This window comes from Aquarana catesbeiana, linkage group LG01 (genome assembly GCF_042186555.1).
Source record: "Aquarana catesbeiana isolate 2022-GZ linkage group LG01, ASM4218655v1, whole genome shotgun sequence".
NCBI classification, from domain to species: Eukaryota; Metazoa; Chordata; class Amphibia; order Anura; family Ranidae; genus Aquarana; species Aquarana catesbeiana.
In genome coordinates this window covers 626,362,265-626,383,053 of record NC_133324.1, presented here as the reverse complement: position 1 = coordinate 626,383,053, position 20,789 = coordinate 626,362,265, and the positions used below count along the sequence as shown (strand labels likewise).

The 20,789-nt window shown below is 44.3% G+C and overlaps 1 protein-coding gene across 5 annotated transcripts in view; it reads left to right on the top strand.

Annotated features, from left to right (window-relative positions):
- LOC141108787 (UDP-glucuronosyltransferase 2A2-like) overlaps positions 1-20,789 on the top strand; it is a 133,490-nt gene that overhangs the window by 67,163 nt on the left and 45,538 nt on the right. Inside the window, exon 2 of one of the 5 annotated variants that reach the window (XM_073600750.1) lies at positions 13,034-13,663. The exons of the other annotated variants lie outside the window; for them this stretch is intronic. Coding sequence (XP_073456851.1) covers positions 13,034-13,663 — 630 coding nt within the window. The remainder of the gene's footprint in view (positions 1-13,033; positions 13,664-20,789) is intronic. 5 annotated transcript variants of the gene reach the window in all.

Sequence of the window (20,789 nt, the reverse complement as noted above, 5' to 3'; positions counted from 1 at the left end):
AATACACAATGAAAAGCTCCCATCGGACTTTTTCTGTCGGAAATTCCGACTGCGTGTACTGGACTTTAGTCATGCAACACTGTACCCAAATGAAATTTGCGTCCTTTTTTCACACAAATAGAGCTTTCTTTTGGTGGTATTTAATCACTAGTGGGTTTTTTTTTTTTGCTATGAATAAAAAAAAGACTGAAAATTTGGTGAAAAAATGCCTTTTTCTTTGTTTCTGTCATAAAGTTTTACAAATTAGTCATTTTTCTTCATAAATTTTGGCCAAAATTTATACGGCTACATATCTTCGGTAAAAATAACCTTATTTAGTATATATTATTTGGTCTTTGTAAAAGTTATAGAGTCTACAAGCTATGGTGCCAATCATTGAAAATTGATCACACCTGATGTACTGAAAACCTAATTTCTGGAGACACTAACAAGCCAGGAAAGTACAAATACCCACAAAATGACCACATTTTGGAAAGCAGACACCCCAACATATAATCTATGAGGCATAATGAGTCTTTTGAACGGTTCATTTTTTTCCAGAAGTTTTTGGAAAATGTGGAAAAAAAATGAAAACGCATTTTTTTTTCCACAAAGTTGTCCATTTTTAAGCTATTTCCAACACATAGCATGTACATAGCAAAAATTACACCCCAAAATACATTCTGCTACTCCTCCTGAGTATAGTGATACCACATGTGTGAGACTTTTACACAGCCTGGCCACATACAGAGGCCCACTGTTGAAGTAGCACCTTCAGGCGTTCTACAAGCATAAATTACACATCTCATTTCTCAACCACCTATTACACTTTTGAAGGCCCTGGAGCACCAGGACAATGGAAACACCCACAAAATGACCCCATTTTGGAAAGCAAACACCCAAACGTATAATCTAAGAGGCTTTGTGAGTCTTTTGAACAGTTCATTTTTTTCCAGAAGTTTTTGGAATATGTGGAAAAAAAAAAGAAAATGCATTTTTTTCCACAAAGTTGTCCATTTTTAAGATATTTCCAACACATAGCATTTACATAGCAAAAATGACACCCCAAAAGTGTATGGCGATACCACGATATGTGTGAGACTTTTACACAGCCTGGCCACATACAGAGGCCCACCATTGAAGTAGCACCTTCAGGCGTTCTACGTGCATAAATTACACATCTAATTTCCTGACAGCCTATCATTTTTGAAGGCCCCTCATATTTCTAACACATAGCATTTGCATACCAAAAATTACACTCCAAAATAAATTCTACTGAGGAAAGGATAAAAAAAAGTATTACCTGTGGTTTTAGTAGTGTCCCTGAAGGAGAGAATTGGTCCAGGCAGCAGGCAGCAGGTAGCAGGCACGGACGTGCTTAGCAACAACAATAGTAATTATCCAGGCAGCAGGCAGGAATATTGTCTATAGTCAGCACAAAGATATCGTCAGCACAGCCAAAGCATTTGTCTATAGAAATCGTCCAGGCAGAGACAGCCAGCACAGCCATAATATTGGTCATGGTACACCGTTACCTGCCTGCACTCATTATTGTACCACTCTCCAGCCCTCCATAAACATACTGCCTCTTGCTACAGCTAATTATTTCCATAGTCCAGGTAGCAGGCAGAGGTGTGGTCAGTTTATGTGGCAGGCAGAGGCATGATGGCAGTAAGTCTGCAGCAGCCTAAGGGCCGCAATCAGGTAAGACCTGTGCACAGGGGCACAGGGGTAGAGGCTTCACCCACCCAAATCTCTATGAAGCCTCCGGATTCCAGACCCTAATCCAAAAATTACGAAACCCGGAGACAACAAGAAAAATAGTTTTCTCCATTCGGAAAAACATTTCTGGAGCCCCTCACATGTGAAACCCCTGTGTACTACAGTAGCAGGGCAACAGATCAGTCCAAGCGGTAGGCAAAAGCATAGTCCATAAAACAGGCCAGGGTCAGTTCACGTGCAAGCAGTCCAAGCGGTCGGCAGAAGCATAGTTAATAAAACAGGCCAGGGCAGTTCACATGGAAGCAGTCCAAGCAGTAGGCAGAAGCGTAGTTTATACAACAGGCCAGGGTCAGTTCACGAGGAAGCAGTCCAAACGGTTGGCAGAGGCATAGTCAAAAACCAGGCCAGGGTCAGTTCATGTGGAAGGCAGTGGCATGGTTATTTGAGGAAGCATGGGAAATGGTCAGCACAGATGATGAAAATGGGGAAATGGTTAAGAATATGGGCTAATATTTTAGGGATGTGTGCTATAGTCTGAAGCATTCACCAATGCAAAGGCTGGGTTCGGAGGGACACTGGGGACGATGGTAGCTGGCATCTCTTCGAAATCCTCTTTTGCTGCATAGTCGACATCTTTTTTGGCGTCTTCGGTCTGCTTCAGATGGTGGAATGTTGTCCGGGAAGTGGCATTCATGAAGTCGGCTAACAGCATCAGAGCAAGGGTTTTCTGGGGGGGGGGGTCTTTGATGTTAGATGAAGGACATGACAACTTGTTCGATGAATTTTAGGAAGTGGGCAGGGCTTTCCGTGGATTTGGTGTGAATTATGTAGGCATTATAAATGGCCAAATTAATTAAATAGATTGCTACTTTCTTGTACCAGAAACGGGACATCCTTATTGATAAATAGGGCTGAAGCATTTGGTCATTGAAATCCACCCCCCCACGTAGAGATTGTAATCTTGTACACAGGTTGGCTTTTCAATGGGACCTTGTCTTCTCTGAACTTCAACTGTAGTGTCATCATGGATGGTGGACATCATGTACACATTCCTGGTATCCTTCTACCTCAAGGCCAGCACTTCGTTGTATCTCAAAGTTGCTCTTTCTCCCATTCACAATTTATTATTCAATATGGCTTGTGGGAAGCCCTTCCTATTCTTTCTGGAGGTTCCATAGGTCAGGGTTTCTGCGAGGTATAGGTGTTTGAAAAGGGGCAAGCTGGTGTAGAAGTTATCCAGATATATGTGGTAACCTTTCTTCAGCAGTGGATATGCCAGGTCCCATACAATTTTACCAGTTGTGCCCAGGTAGGCCGTGCACTCAGGGGGCTGGAGCTGGGAATCTCTTCCTTCGTATGTGCGGAACACATACAGATATCCCGTGACTCTCTCGCAAAGCTTATAAAATTTCACTCCATATTTGGCCCTTTTGCTAGGAATGTATTGCTTTATTCCTAGCTGGACTGAAAAGGGTACCAGGGACTCATCTACATATATATGCTGATCGGGAACATAGAGTTCTGCAAATCGTTGGGAAAAGAAATTAATGAGTGGGCAAATTTTATATAATTTATCGTAATTTGATTGCGGGGAGGGCACTGGGTGTTGTCACTGAAATGAAGAAAGCGCATTATCATCTCATATCGGGACCTGGACATTACGGAAGAATAAATGGGCATGTGGTGGATGGGGTTGGTGGACCAATAGGCATGTCCTTCATTTTTTTTTGTAAGCCCCATGTTTACGGTGAGGCCCATAAACACTTTGAACTCCTCAAGAGTCAAATCCTTCCACTCAAACGGACGGGCGTATGATGATTGGGGGTTGTTAGCAATATGCTGCTGGGCATATAAATTGGTCTGGTCCATGATGAATTGCAAAAATAAATAAAAACAATCAATTTCAGTAAAATTTTTGGTATTGGCCTGCACACCTGGCTGTGCGGTGAAAGGGGGAATTCTTGCTGATCCTTAGTCGGAAGGCAGCCATGTTGGATTGGCAAGACCAGCTGGAAGATGTGTAGCGGCCCTGGCTCTTGGGGGATGTGGCACTCCAGTGCTGGTAGTTGGGGGATTTGAAGTTCCTGTGCTGGCATTTGGGCATGATGCTGCGGCAGTGCTGGTACTGGGCCTGGGCATTTCTTTTGGTCTTTCGCTGGCGCAGCGCTGGTAGTGGGCCTTTGGTTTTGGGGTCTATTGCTGGCGGCTGCGCTGGTACTTGGCCCGGGAATTTGATCCTGGGGTATATTGTTGGTGGCTGCCTGGTTTCCAGAGCGCCATGCCCTTTTAGGAGGGATCCATTCTTCCTCTGATTCATTTGCCGATCCACTACTATCGATTGGTTCAAATTCTGAATTCGATTCATCGGAATTTGCATTTGAATCTGACGAGAACTCCCCGCTGCTCTCATCAGTCATGGAGAGGATCTGGAACGCCTCCTCACTTATAATATATAATCTTTTGGACATTTTTCTGATGGGGTGTGCGACGGGTGACAGGTGTCGGTCACTGATGGGCGACAGGTGACAGGTGATGTGTAACAGGTGACGGTCACTAATGGGCAACAGGTAACGGGTGATGGTCACTGATGGGTGACAGGTGATGTGTGACGGTCACTGATGGGTGACAGGTGACGGGTGACGGTCACTGATGGGTGACAGGTGACGGGTGACAGTCACTGATGGCCGTTTCTGATGGTTGACTGGTGCACTTTATGGGACTGATAGGTGACAGATGAGAGTCACAGATTTGTCACTGATGACGGTCACTGATGGCGGTCACTGGCGATGGTCACTGATGGGTGACAGGTGCACCACTAATGGCAGTCTCTGACAATGACAGGTGCACTTTATGGGCCCTGATGGGTGACAGGTGCACTTTGTGGGCATTGATGGGTGACAGGTACACTTTGTGGGCACTGATGGGTGACAGGTGCATTTTTATAAGCACTGATGTGGTGACTGTTGGGTGACAGCTGTAATGGGGGGGGGGGGGGGGGGCGATATGACAGGTTCTCTTTACTGTGTGGTGTTGGTGCAGTACACTACAATACATAGATCGGTAACTCACTGCTCCTGGCTCTTCTCTCCTCACACTAGAAACGGTGTGTGAGGAGAGAAGAGCCGGTAACAGCTAGTAACCGGTCTATGTTTACATTTAGTGATCGGCTGTGAATGGTTCACAGCTGATCACGTGGTAAACAGCCGCCAGCCATTGGCTGTTTACCCTTGTCGTGATGAGCAGTGTTCATGGGAACACGCCGCCACCAACATGACCGCGCTGCACGCTCCCGAACGTGCGCATGCGCAGTCTTAAGAGGGGAATACCCATTTGTGATCAGTCGTGACGTAATCGCGGCCGATCACATGGTGAACAGCCATGCCCAATGGCTGTTCACCCCTGACGGTGACGCGCTGTGTTTTGGGGACGCATCGCCACCAACAGTGCAGGGCTGCGCGCCCACGATCGCGCGCATGCCCTGTGTGAATGGGCACCGCTCCGCTGTCATATAACGGTGGGCGTGTGGCAACAGGTTAATGTTATTACTGAGAGTGAAAGTGAAAGTGGGTTATCACCAGAACAAGAAAGAGGGGGAAATCTTCCAATGGGGATAATAGTTCCAATGATCCTGGTAAAAATGTTGGCTTGCAAGCGGCTTGCTATGGGGGCACTCGACAAGGGGGAGGGGCCCAGAGCACCAGCGGGGAACCCAAAAAAAGGAGGATCAGGGCTGCTCTGTGCAAAACCACTGCATAGAGCAGGTAAGTACGACATGTTTGTTTTTTTTTTTTCAATAAAATTTTTTCTTTTAAAATCACTTTAACCACTTCAATACCGGGCTATAGTCATATGACATCCGCAGATGGGATCTCCCATCCTGGGCGGGCGTCATATGACATCTTCGACTTCTCACTGCTCCTGCGGGCCCCCAGGGCCTGCAGCACAGTGATCGGGGATGAGGTGTGTCCCCTAGACACAGCCCATCCCAGATCCGTGTAAAGAGCCTATAACAATTGGCTCTTTACCACGTGACCGGCTGTGTCCAATCACAGCTGGTCACATGTACTGCCCACGTGCACGGTGCTCATGCCAGCCCCTAGGGCTCTTTACCACGTGACCGGCTGTGTCCAATCACAGCTGGTCACAGAATGTCAACAAACCGCGGTAACGAGATGTTACCGGGTTCTCCCCCTCACACACCGATTGTGCGTGAGAAGGAGATTGCGGTAACAGCTCGTTACCGCTTACAGTGTACACCAACACACACTGATTCCCCCCCCAATAAAGAGGACCTGTCACCACCCATCATAGTACCAGTCACAGTCCATCAAAGTACCTGTCACAGCCCATCTGAGTACCCGAGTACCTGAGTACCTGTCACAGTTCATCTGAGTACCTGAGTACCTGTCACAGCCCATCTGAGTACCCGAGTACCTGTCACAGCCCATCTGAGTACCCGATTACCTGAGTACCTAAGTACCTGTCACAGCCCATCTGAGTACCCGAGTACCTGAGTACCTGTTACAGCCCATCTGAGTACCAGAGTACCTGAGTACCTGTCACAGTTCATCTGAGTACCCGAGTACCTGTCACAGCCCATCTGAGTACCCGAGTACCTGTCACAGCCCATCTGAGTACCTGAGTACCTGTCACAGTACATCTGAGTACCTGAGTACTTGTCACAGTCCATCTGAGTACCCGAGTACCTGTCACAGTTCATCTGAGTACCCGAGTACCTGAGTACCTGTCACAGTCCATCTGAGTACCCGAGTACCTGTCACGGTTCATCTGAGTACCCGAGTACCCGAGTACCTGTCACAGTTCACCTGAGTACCTGCCACAGCCCATCTGAGTACCTGAGTACCTGTCACAGCCCATCTGAGTACCCGAATACCAGTCACCAGCCCATCAGAGTACCCGAGTACCTATCTGTAGCCCATCAGAGTACCCGAGTACCTGTCACAGTCCATCTGAGTACCTGTCACAGTTTATCTGAGTACCTGTCACAGTCCATCTGAGTACACAAGTAGCTGTCACAGTTCATCTGAGTACCTGTCACAGTTCATCTGAGTATCTGTCACAGTTCATCTAAGTACCTGAGTACCTGTCACTGCCCATCTGAGTACCTGTCACCGCCCATCAGAGTACTCAAGTACCTATCACCAGCCCATCAGAGTAACCAAGTACCTGTCTCCAGTCCATCAGAGTACCCGAGTACCTATCTGCAGCCCATGCCTCATAGAATATACATTGGGGTGTTTACTTTCCAAAATGGGGTCATTTTGTGGGTTATTCCACTGTCCTGGTGCTCAAGGACCTTCAAAAATGTGATAGGTAGGAATGAAATGAGATGTGTAATGTATGCTCCTAGAACGCCTGAAGGTACTACTTCAATGTTGGGCCTTTGTATGTGGCCAGGCTGTGTAAAAGTCTCACACATGTGGTATCGCCATACTCAGGAGGAATAGCAGAATGTATTTTTTCTTTCCACGTTTTCCGAAGACTTGTGGAAAAAATGAACCGTTCAAAAGACTCATTATGCCTCATAGAATAGATGTTGGGGTATTTGCTTTCCAAAATGGGGCCATTTTGTGGGTAATTCCACTGTCCTGGTGCTCCAGGGTCTTCACAAATGTAATAGGTCGTTAGGAAATTAGAGGTGTAATTTATGCTCCTAGAACCCCTGACGGTGCTCCCTGCATGTTGGACCTCTGTATGTGACCAGGCTGTGTAAAAGTCACACACATGTGGTATCGCCATGTGGAGTAGCAAATGTATTTTGGGGTGTATTTGGAAGTATGCTTATGCTGTGTGTGAGAAATAACTTATGACAATTTTGTGAAAAAAAAAAAAATCTTCATTTTCCCAAGAATTGTGGGAAAATAATTACAACTTCAAAAACTCACCATGCCTCTTACTAAATACCTTTGATTGTCTACTTTTCAAAAAGGGGTCATTTGGGGGGTATTTGTACTTTCCTGACATTTCAGAGCCTCAAGAAATGAGGTGCATCAGGTGTGATCAATTTTCAATGATTTGCACCATAGCTTGTAGACTCTATAACTTTCACAGAGACTAAATAATATCCACTAATTTGGGTTATTTTTACCAAAGATATGTAGCAGTATAAATTTTGGCCCAAATATATGAACAAAAATGACTTGTTTGCAAAATTGTATGATAGAAACTAAAAAAAAGTTTTGTTTTTTTTTCAAAATGTTCGCTTTTTTTTTCACTTATGTCGCAAAAAATAAAAAACCCAGTGGTGATTAAATAACCACCAAAAGAAAGCTCTATTTGTATGAAAAAATGATAAAAATGCTGTTTGGGTACAGTGTTGCATGACTGAGTAATTGGCATTCAAAGTGTGAGAGCACTGAAAGCTAAAAATTGGTCTGGGCAGGAAGGGTGTATAAATGCCCTGTATTGAAGTGGTTAAGGGCCGTTCAAACCATGCCCACACATGAATCGCACAGGAACGTGCTGTGTGTTCCTGTGCAAGTCACATGCAGTTCTGTGTGGACTAAAATCACACAGCACCAAAATTAGTGCATGCACTACTTTTTCAAATAGACTGCACCCAGAACGCATGGTACAAAAAGTACTAATTGATCTGGTGCCGGTAGGTGCGAGCAAACTCCCTGCATTTGCAACCTGCTTTTAGGGTGTCGGTAACTTTGTATTGACACCAGCTGTAGATCGCAACTGGAGAACCGTTTTCCATGCAGTGTGAATCACACAGGAAAGCACAAGTGCGTTCCTGTGCAATTCATGGGCAGGCATGGTGTGAACCGGCCCTGACTGCTGAAATCTGATTGCTGTGGATCAATGCACCTTTGCACTATGGTGGTAGGTTAAGATGTTAAGAATGAATGATCTAAGTGGTGTCTTATCTTAAATTTTTTGATGTGCAAGGGAAATGTTATTGCGTTTATCATTGAGCAAAGAAAACCAGTTGGAGTTAACAAATGTAGCTGATAGGTGTGGGGACAACTGAGTTCAGATGTATGACACTGATTTTTTACATTTTTTTCCTCTTGTATAACATGACCACAAAGTACATAAATGTAGTTAATGAATAACTGCTAGGGTGATAGCCAAGTTTTTATTGCAAAAGATCTGTATTTCCAGTTGAGCATTTGATGCAACTTTGTAATGCATATACAACGTTAACTTTGAGTTTGCAATTTTTTGGGAGAATCATTGCTTGTTGTTGTAGCCAGGTAAATATAACATTTTGCACATGACTATTTCATAATTAAAGGGTTTGTAAACCCTCACTATGCATTAAGGTGAAAAACCTTTTGAAGTGATGGGTGAAGTTGAGAAAGAAAAGAACAGAGTGGTTCAAAGAATAATTTTACAAATATCTCTGCAAACCAAGACCTTGTAGGAAGCCAAACTAACCCACCTACTAGAAAAAGGGTTTTAGACATCAAAGGCAATTGGAGCGTGGGCTGCTTCATTTACAAAAATAAAGTAGTGATAAAGAAAGCTAGACGCGGAGACCAGGAATGGTCTGCTAATATGTGGGGCCCTCTTAGGAGGATGGTGCAAACTTTTACAGATGAGATGTTATGGGAGGTCTCCTAGAATTTTTCTGATATTGCTGTCCTGCCCAGGAGGGCAATCACTTCACTGTGGCTGGCCCCTGTGTTCATTACAAATTAAACTGAACTGTGGTTCAAATCAAAGGACAGTGCGCATCCTGATGGGGAACAGGCTATGCTACGCAGGGAAGAATCCTCTGCCTTTGTTCTGCTTGCTAATCTGTTGCTGTTCAAGATAATCTAGACTGTTGCTATAAAAACATTGTTGTCACTGGATCATGCAAGTGGGATTCTCTGCATTTTTTTTATTAAATTGCTGATTTTAACCAGGAAAATTAAACCTTTGGTTGCAGGTAAAGGTTTTTCTGTTTTTTTCCCTACTTATTTGGACGCTGGGATTGCAAAAAAAAAAAAATTACGTGTTTATGAACCATTTAATGTTCAATGAGCCAGAGTGAATGGACTGTTGCTGTGTGCCTGGCTGCCTCTGCATTGTTCGGGAAAGAGCCTGTTAAACTACAATGGCCCCTATACGGGTAGCTCTACATAACTACATAGCTATCTTCATCTTTTGCTTGCTCTCTTTTTATATAGAAACCTATAATGCTCAAGGAATCTTGTGTCATTGGTGCACCCTAAATGAAATGTTCAATAGTAAAATCTAAGTATTAAAGAGTAACTCCTCTCCATCAATAAGTCTCTAATCAAAGCTAATTACAAAACACTCCTGCGCTGGTATCTAGTTCCGGTCAGGGTAGCCAAAATGCATCCTTCCACATCGCCAAATTCTTTTCCACATTGTGGCCAATTGGGGACGTTGCATCAGTAGGTTCTGGATCAGGATATTTAACCTTATAAATTCGGTGACAGAGGTGAACATTCATAGATCCCCAGAAGCAGCTCTTGATCACATATATTGCTGGCAGCAAGGATCACAATTGCTAGGCATTGGAAGCAGTCGGGTATTAACCCTCGATTACGTCAAGAGTAATATCCATTGGATCATGGTAAATGACAAGCTCACTCATATACTTCATAACAATTCTAAAAAGTTTGATAAGATATGGGATCTGTGGATTTGAAATATCTCGGCTGAGCTCCGGGTTGACCCTCTTCTTCTTCTCTATTTCTCCCCCCCCCTTTTTTTTTTTCCTGTTTTTACTCATTCTCTGTTATCTACATTTAATGTACATTCGGTTTTCTTTGGGGCCTTATACAGTTGTGTGCCCAACAATAGTCTCAGAGAATAGTGTCGGGGGTCTCCGTGCTACTCCTTACCCATTATTTTCCTCCTACCCGTTCCCCCCCAATCTGTTGCCCTTGTTCCTGCCCTCCATCATACATAGCTATATCGGTCCCATTATGGCTCAGGACTAGGGCTTTTTGTTTTATTTCTTGATTATAATGGATAGTACATTTAACCTTTGGATATTAACCTGGGACCATTTTTTGCCTTTTGTATGCCTTTTTCTTCTGATGTTGTATTTTACTTATCCTTACTGTTCATACCTTATTTACCTGTGTCTTGATATGATGACAACCTGAGAATTGGCTTTGTACCAGTGTTATTTCTGTTGTTACCAGATCTTTTCAATAAAAATATTGAATTATAAAGAGTAACTCCACATGTATTGAGGAAAAAAAAACAATCCCCTCTGGGTGGTTAACATACATTGCAGAGGATTTAACAAACTTTGTAGCAGATCCCTACCTTTTTGTTGCTTTGAAGACAAAGCTGTTGGTCTGGTTCATTATAATTAGGTGGTGCACGCTCAGTGTTCTAATGAGAAAAACTGCAGGGTCTGCATCCCTTTAGAAGTATTTAGCCCTTGGGGAGTACGCCACCAAAACTGAAATTCTTATTGATATTATTTTTTTATTCACTTTATTCTTTTTCCACAAAAGTGGAGTTGCTCTGAACTGTAAAATGTTGAACTCTAAAGTGTTTGACCAGACCTCCTCGGTTTCCAGAGGCTGTTCCCTTTCTCTGTGATCAGAGGTGGCCATTTTTCTGGTACAATGTTTTTATTGATATATGAAAAGGGGGAAACCAGATAACAAATTCCCACGTAGGACATGAAACATAAGATAGAAGTTCACGTAAAAATACATAATAAAACATATTATGAGGGTATAGATTTTAAACTAACACCGACTTGCAAGCAGAGGCCGGGGGTCAGTGCGTTATGCCCGAGCCTTGAGACCCAGGGGCTAAGGTAGACAAGGGGGAGCGGAGCTGTTCGCAGAATGGAGGGAGAAAAAAATAATAAAAATAAAAGGGGAGGGGGCACAAAAAAAAAAGAAAAACAAGACGCACAACAGTAGGGGGAGGGGGTTGTGGTTAGGTGTAGAACAGAGCTCAGGGAAGAGGCCCAGAAACGGGACGAGTAAGAAAGAGGGACAAAGAGGAGGTGGGAAAGAGAAAGAAAGTTCACCCTGGCTGGAGATGGGGCAAATTAAATTTAGAGTCCTAGACTAGTCGGATGTAAAGTAGGGAAAGCATAGGACCACCACGGGGCCCACACCTTAAGAAATTTGGCATGGGAGTCCTGGAGGACACTGGACATTTTTTCATGAATCATAACGGTCATCAAGGTATTCTTTACCTCCGAAAATGAAACAGCCGGCTTTTTCCAGGCCCTTGCTATTGTTCATTTGGCTGCGATAAATAGGTATGTGGCTAGTTTCTGCTGGTGAGATGTGGCTATTTTTGTACACAGAAGAAGTGAAAGTACTGCCCCCCCCCCCCAACATATTTGAAAGATTTTTTTCTGGGAGCGAGTACCTTTTCTAACAGGTACCCGTCCCCACTTCTGCAATTCTCACCTAGGCGAGAATTATGTAAACTTGGCCCGCTCCCCCCGTTTAGTTGAACCAACAGCACTGGACACTGGGGGTAAATTGTGCTGCAGTGTGATGTAGAGCATTGTGGGTGCGGCATATGTACACCCCAGTCCGCTGTCTTTGCAGCATGAGGGGGAGCGTTTGGGGGGCAGCTCTGCCATGTGTTTTTACTTTCCCCCAACTGCAAGTTTAAGCAAGGCGTAAGTGATTTAATTTTCCTTGATATAAAGTTAGTTCTGTGAGCTGGATTCCAGGACGAGCAAAAATGTTAAATCAGTTTTAAAAAGACAGTACTCTTTTTGAAAAGCCAAAGAGGAAACTATAAAGTAAAATATTATGGAAGTTGTTACTGTTCACTTTCTTCTTTTACCCACCTTCTCTTCCCCTCCAAACACGGTAAATAAGGGATATAATGGTTGTTCATACAATGTATGGGAAACCCAGTGGAGTTGATATACTAAAACTGGAGAGTGCAAAATCTGGTGCCGCTGTGCAATCCTCTTCTAACTTCAGCTTGTTCAATTAAGCTTTGACAAAAAAGAACCTGGAAGCTGATTTCTATGTAGAGCTGCACCAGATTTTGCACTCTCCAGTTTTGGTAAATCAACTGTTTATTACACAGCAATCAGCTTCATAGTATTTTTTCCAATTTCATGCATATCATTTGTTGCCCTGTAGATGGAGCATTGTGAAAAGAAATTGAAAGAATTCATTTATCCTTTAGTAAAGGAAGTTCCTTCTATAGAATGTACAGATCATGTGATTTCCTGATAAACCAAGCTAACAAAGTGCAGCTGAGTAGTTCCTACTATTCTCTTGTTCAGGAAGTCTCTGTGCACTCCAGTTCTTCAAAATGCTCTATGCAAGCGTTTTACTTCTGATGCATGTAAGTTTCTTTGGCACAGCAGACTCAGGAAAAATTTTGGCTTGGCCAACAGATGGCAGTCATTTTATGAACTTAAATGTGATCCTTGAAAACCTTGCACATAAAGGCCACGAAGTAACAGTGCTGGTCAGTTCAGCCAACCTTATCATGGACACCAACAAAACCTCAGTTTTAAAATTTGAAGTCTTCTCTGTTGCGTTTTCAAGAGCCAGAAATGAAGCGCTACTAGAGGAATTCTTACGCACGTGGATTTATGATCTTCCCAATATGTCCTACTGGGAATTCTTTACCAGAATGAAAAAATCCTTGGCAGATGCTGTGGAGGTAGAGCAGCTAGTGTGTGATGGCATCATAAAGAACAAGGGGATGTTAAGGAAGTTAAAAGATGAGAAGTTTGATATCCTTGTTGCAGACCCACTAGCTCCTTGTGGTGAACTTATCGCTGAGATCATTGGAGTGCCATTTGTCTATTCCTTTAGGTTCTCAATGGCTAATACTTTAGAAAGACTTTGTGGTCAGCAACCAATGCCGTTTTCCTATGTACCCGGTATAATGACTGGATTCACAGACAGAATGTCCTTTATGGAACGTGTAAAAAATGCAATGTTCTATTTCTCTCAAGATGCTTTATTTTATTTTGGCCTTTCAGTCTCTCGGGATGCATATTATAGTGAGGCACTAGGTAAGTACACTGGTGCAATTTCTACGTTCTGGTGCAGGAATCATAACCTATAGTAGTTAATTTGCCATAGGATTATCTCTTATAATTATCTCAAGCTCCTTTGAAATGTACTGTTAGCAATGACAGCCCAATTCAAAGCCCAAATGTCATGCTTAGAGCGAATCTTCACCCTCAACAGGACGTTGCCTCCCCTTCGCGGTGCAAATTAGGCTTTCTTTTTTTTTGTTTACTTTTTTGTAATGAAAATCCTCTCACATACATTTCTACCACACTTTTTCTTTCCACTCAACTCTCCATTGATATGCTTGGATACAGCACTCTGTGAACAGCCAGCTTCTTTAGCAATTACCTTTTATGACTTACCCTCTTTGTGGAAGGTGTCAATGACTGTCTTCTGGACAACTGTCAAGTCAGCAATCTTGCCTATGATTTTGAAAAGCTGGATACACACTATACAATCTTATTTAGATTTTTTCCTTTAGATTTACCAAAACCATATAATATGAGGTCAAATCTAAACACTTTCAATGTGTATGCAATCAGGCAGGTCCTTGCACTACATAGTTGAAGGTAAATCTAAAGGAAATCACACAACAAAAGTTGTATAGTGTGCATCCAGCTTAACCTACTGAACCAGACTGAGAGACCATTTAATAGCTCGGGAAACCTTTACTGGTGTTTCAAGTTAATTAGCTGATTAGAGTGTGACACAATAGGGGTTATTTCCGAAAGGCAAATCCACTTTGCACTACAAGTGCACTTGGAAGTGCAGTCGCTGTAGATCACTGTAGATCTGAGGGGAAGCTCTGAAATGAGGGGAAGCTCTGCTGATTTTATAATCCAATCAGGTGCAAGCAAAAATGCTGTTTTTTATTTTCCTTGCATGTCCCCCTCGGATCTACAGCGACTGCACTTTTTTTTTTCTTTACGTTTTTTCGTAATGAAAATCCTCTCACATACACTTCTACCACACTTTTTCCTTCCACTCAACATTCCATTGATATGCTTGGATACAGCACTCTGTGAACAGCCAGCTTCTTTAGCAATTACCATTTATGACTTACCCTCCTTGTGGAGGGTGTCAATGACTGCCTTCTGGACAACTGTCAAGTCAGCAATCCTGCCTATGATTTTGAAAAGCTGGATACACACTGTACAATTCTATTTAGATTTTTTCCTTTAGATTTACCAAAACCATATAACATGAGATCAAACCTAAACACGTTCAATGTGTATGCAATCAGGCAGGCCCTTGCACTACATAGTTGAAGGTAAATCTAAAGGAAATCACACAATAAAAGTTGTATAGTGTGTATCCAGCTTAACCTGCTGAACCAGACTGAGACAATTTAATAGTTCGGGAAACCTTTACTGGTGTTTCAAGTTAATTAGCTGATTAGAGTGTGACACGATAGGGAGTTATTTCCGAAAGGCAAATCCACTTTGCACTACAAGTGCACTTGGAAGTGCAGTCGCTGTAGATCCCTGTAGATCTGTGGGGAAGCTCTGAAATGAAGGGAAGCTCTGCTGATTTTATCATCCAATCATGTGCAAGAAAAAATGCTGTTTTTAATTTTCCTTGCATGTCCTCCTCGGATCAACAGCGATTGCACTTCCAAGTGCACTTGTAGTGCAAAGTGGATTTGCCTTGGTAAATAACCCCCAATGAGTCTACAATATTGAACTTTTTCACAATATTCTAATTTTCTCAGATACTGAATTTTGGGTTTTTACTAGCTGTAAGTCATAATCATCAAAATTAAAAATAAAAATTAAAAAAAAGAAAGAAATGCTTAAAATATATCACGCTGTGTGTAATGAATCTATATAATATATGAGTTTCACTTTCTGAATTTAATTACTAAAATAAATTAACTTTTTGATTACACTCTCATTTTTTGAGATGCACCTGTTTGAGAGCTACTATTGAATTGCCATGAAAGCAGTTTTATTCTGTGGCACTAGAAAAAATGACTTCAGGCAGGGCCTTCTTTAGCGCAGGGCAAACGGGGCACTTGCCCTGGGCCCAATCTTTGTTTGGGGGCCCGCACTAGCCGTGAATTGGGGCCCCGATGACGGCTTTGCAGAGCGCACAGAGGACACGGGAGGATGTATTCCGTGCTAGCCAGCTGAGAGGGGGCGGGGCCGGGAGCTCCACTGACGCTTTGACCCCGCCTACGTGCAGCCTGTATACTCGGAAAAGAGCGTTTGTAGTGAGAGCCAGTGATCGGAGTGGGAGCGTCAGTGGAGCTCCCTGCCCCGCCCCCTCTATACTGGCTGTTGAATACAGGCCGGGAGCTCCAATGACACTCCTACTCCGATCACTGGCTCTCACTACAGACGCTCTATTCCGAGTACACAGGCTGTACATGGGCGGGGTCAGAGCGTCAGTGGAGCTTCCGGCCCTGCCCCTCTCAGCTGGCTAGCGCGGGAATACATCCTCCCGTGTCCTCTGTGCGCTCTGCCAAGCTGTCATCGGGGCCCCAATTCACAGGTGACGTGGGCCCCCCAACAAAGCATCAGTGGAGCTCCCGGCTGTTGTAGTGAGAGCAGAGAGTGGAAGCCCCGCACACACACCTGAATGTATGTAGTTAGTTTGGCTGGACAGGTATGTCCTTACACCCATAAAATGCCTGAAAGTTTAAACCCTGAGCTGTGTTATTCAACAGTACAGCTGTGCATTGCTGAAAGTTCTCTGACCATCTCCTGTATAATGTCTGCAGTCTCTGATTATCTCCCTGATTGTCTCCTGCAGTATGTCCACAGCCTTTAATTGTCTCCTGCAGTATGTCCGTAGTCTCTGATTGTCTCCTGCAGTATGTCCGCAGTCTCTGATTGTCTCCTGCAGTATGTCCGCAGTCTCTGATTGTCTCCTGCAGTATGTCCGCAGTCTCTGATTGTCTCCTGCAGTATGTCCGCAGTCTCTGGTAATCTCCTGCAGTATGTCCGCAGTCTCTGGTAATCTCCAGCAGTATGTCCGTAGTCTCTGATTGTCTCCTGCAGTATGTCCGCAGTCTCCGATTGCCTCCTGCAGTATGTCCGCAGTCTCTGATTGTCTCCTGCAGTATGTCCGCAGCCTCTGATTGTCTCCTGCAGTATGTCCGCAGCCTCTGATTGTCTCCTGCAGTATGTCCGCAGTCTCTGGTAATCTCCTGCAGTATGGCCGCAGTCTCTGGTAATCACCTGGAGAAAGTCCGCAGTCTCTGGTAATCTCCAGCAGTATGTCCGTAGTCTCTGATTGTCTCCTGCAGTATGTCCGCAGTCTCCGATTGCCTCCTGCAGTATGTCCGCAGTCTCTGATTGTCTCCTGCAGTATGTCTGCAGCCTCTGATTGTCTCCTGCAGTATGTCCGCAGCCTCTGATTGTCTCCTGCAGTATGTCCGCAGTCTCTGGTAATCTCCTGCAGTATGGCCGCAGTCTCTGGTAATCTCCTGCAGTATGTCCGCAGTCTCTGATTGTCTCCTGCAGTATGTTCGCAGTCTCTGATTGTCTCCTGCAGTATGTCCGCAGTCTCTGATTGTCTCCTGCAGTATGTCCGCAGTCTCTGGTAATCTTCTGTAGTATGTCTGCACTCTCTGACACTCTCCTGTAGTATGTGTATTAATGTGCCCCTTTACTTGCTCAATTATTTGGGATTGCTCCACTGCTCAGTGAGAGGTAATGATGTGCATTAACCTCTAGCAACCAATCAGCGAACAGTAGTGATCTGCTTTAATCTCTAGCAACCAATCAGTAAGTGGTAATGATGTGCTGTAACCCCTAGCAACCAATTAGTGAGCGCTAATAATGTACATTAAACTCTAGCAACCAATCGGCAAGCAGAAATTATGTGTTGTAACCTCTAGAACAGGGGTCTCAAACTGGTGGCCCTCCAGCTGTTGAGAAACTACAAGTCCCATGAGGCATTGCAAGGCTGACAGTTACAAGCATGACTCCCACAGGCAGAGGCATGATGGGGCTTGTAGTTTTGCAACAGCTGGAGGGCCTCCAGTTTGAGACCCCTGCTCTAGAAACTAGCCAGTGAGCAGTAAGGATAGGCTGTAACCTCTGGCAAACAATTGCAATCGCTGTGTGATCTGCTGCAGTAAACTGATTTTGAGTCTACCTGCTATTTTTTGTATGTCTCAGAATGGAGGGGGGGGGGGGGCCAAGAAAATGTTTGCCCAGGGCCCAATCACAATTAAAGACGGCCCTGACTTCAGGTAAATATTATAGACACAGGGGGCCCTTTGGTTTTGCTTTTGAAACCCTAATGCCCCGTACACACTGTCGGACTTTGTTTGGACATTCCGACAACAAAATCCTAGGATTTTTTCCGACGGATGTTGGCTCAAACTTGTCTTGCATACACAGGGTCACACAAAGTTGTCGGAAAATCCGATCGTTCTAAACGCGGTGACGTAAAACACGTACGTCGGGACTATAAACGGGGCAGTGGCCAATAGCTTTCATCTCTTTATTTATTCTGAGCATGCGTGGCACTTTGTGTACACACGATCGGATTTGTGTACACACGATCGGCATAACAATAAAAAATTATAAGTAATACTAGAATGATATCTACTGGCTTTTTTTTCAAACAATCACTGATTTACTTTCTTTATTTCATCTTACATGTTTATAATGCATGTCCTATTACAGGATTAGTTTGCATTACATGGAGAAAAGTTATGGTTATATACATAGTTTATACATAGCAACTGTGCTTTATTGATGCAGTGCAAACAGCAATGTGGTACATTAGACCACAAAAAATTAGTGGACATTAAAGTGTTTGCGTAGAAACTTAAAGAAACTTAAAGAGGAATTCCTGGGGAAAGAAAAATTAAAAGTCAGCAGCTACAATCACTGCTGCTGACTTTTAATATATGGACACTTACAGTACCTGTCCAGGCAGCCTGCAATGTCGGCAGCCCAGCCGATTTTCATATTGGCTGTTGGGTGCTGCTGCCACCATCTCCACTAAGGGAAACCCACTGCACATGCGCAAAGCTTGCTGCGCTTTCTAATTGGTTCAGCGGTGGAGGAAGGAGGAAGGGGGCCGAACCTCCGTGAGACGGCGCCGCAGCGCCTCCTTCAGAAGTGGGGATGGGGACCTGTCAAAAACAGGTCCCTATTACCCCCTCCCCCCTGAAAGGTGCCAAATGTGGCACTGGATGGGAGGAGGAAGCAAATAAGTGGGGGTTCCACTTTTGGATGGAACTCCGCTTTAACATATTACATGTGACAACATATGTTCATTATGTGACAAACTGGGATAGTATAGGATGCAAAAATCATGAAAAAAAACTTGGTAAATTAATGCAGAAAAAAATAAAACTGGAAACCTTTGTCCAGTTCTTTGTTATAATTGCAACTGGCACAGTCTATGGACTTAACTGGTTCTACTGGAAAATTAATATGAAAAAATGGAAGAGGATCTAAAGGGTCTAACCATTTGGAAATTATTGATTCCATTATGTTTGCCTAGACGAAGTCTATTCAGTTAGCCCTGGTTCACACCGATTCGACAAGTCGCACCCCATTTGCGGCAATGGAACCATTCAAATTGTTGTGACTCAAGACGCAGTAACTTTAACCACCTCAATACAGGGCACTTACACCCCCTTCCTGCCCAGGTCATGTTACACTGTAACCATGTGAAATTGTTATAATTTTCTTCACAAAAATAGAGCTTTCTTTTGGTGGTATTTAATCACTCTTGGGTTTTTTATTTTTTCCTAAAAAAAAAACACCAAAAATTTTGAAAAAAGAAAAAGTTTTTCTTAGTTTCTGTCAGTAAATTTTGTAAATAAGTAATTTTTCTGATGGGCTCTGATAAGGCTGCACTTATGGGCACTGATGTGGCAGCACTTATGGGCACTGATTAGGCACTGATGAGGAGGCACAAATATGCCGCACTTATGGGCACTGATAGGTGGCACTGATGGTTGGCACTGGTGGGCACAGATAGGCGGCACTGGTGGGCACAGATAGGCTGCACGGATAGATGGCACTGGTGGGCATTGATGGACAGCAGTGATGAGCATTGATGGGCAGCAGTAATAGGCATTGATGGGCAGCACTGATAGCCAGCACTAACTGGCATCACTAATGGCCACTGGCACTTGTGGGCACTGATTGCTGGCACTTGTGGGCCCAGATTGGTGGCAATTGTGGGCACTGATTGGAACTGAGTGCTGGCAGTGTTGGGCAATCATTGCTGGCACTGGTGGGCACTTAATTGTAATCAGGGCACTGATGATCAGTGCCCTGATTACATACCTAGCTGTCCCCTGTGAGGAGATGCTGTTGATCAACTCCCCTCTCCTCACACTCTGTCAGTGTGAGGCGAGGAGCGCCGATTACCGGCATCTCCGTGTTTACATGTGACCGGCTGTGATTGGACATAGCCAATCACATGGTTAAAGAGCCGCGGCTGTGGCTCTATACACAGATCGGGGTCGCGCCATGTCCTAGCAACATGGCGCGGCCGCGATCGCCATGCTGCCCGCAAAAGCGGTCGTTCTGGGAGGCCATTATATGACATCAACCCAGAACGAGAGCCGCACCGCCCAGCCGTCATTTGACAGTGGGCGGGTGGCAAGTGGTTAAAAACGATTTCTGCACTACTTTTCTGAGATTTCATTGCGACTTGTATTGGCTTCTGTTAAATAAAGTTGCAAGCCGCAATGAGATCACAAATCAAAATTGCTCTGAAGCGCTACTTCAGCCTCACTGGTGTGAGCCAGGGTTTAGGGGTCTATTTATAAACAAATTCTCTTTGTGAATGTCTCAACATTTGTGAAAACTTAGGCTTAAAGCAGAGTTCTAACTAAAAAAAAAATTTAAAGTCAGCGGCTACAAATACTGCAGCTGCTGACTTTTAATAATCGGACACTTACCCGTCCCAGGGTCCAGCGATGTGGGGGTATGAACCCCCGCTCGTCTCCCCCTCCTCTCTGTAGTGCCGGCATTGTCACTGTGGGGGCCTGGCTGTGGCTTCACAGCCGGGCACGCACTGTGCATGCACAAGCCACGCTGCGAGCTGTGATTGGCCGGGCAATCATCTGGGACCTGTGATGTGTCCCAGATGGTTGCCGAGAGAGAGGGGGGGCGAGGTGATCTTCCTTCCGGCGCCGCGGGT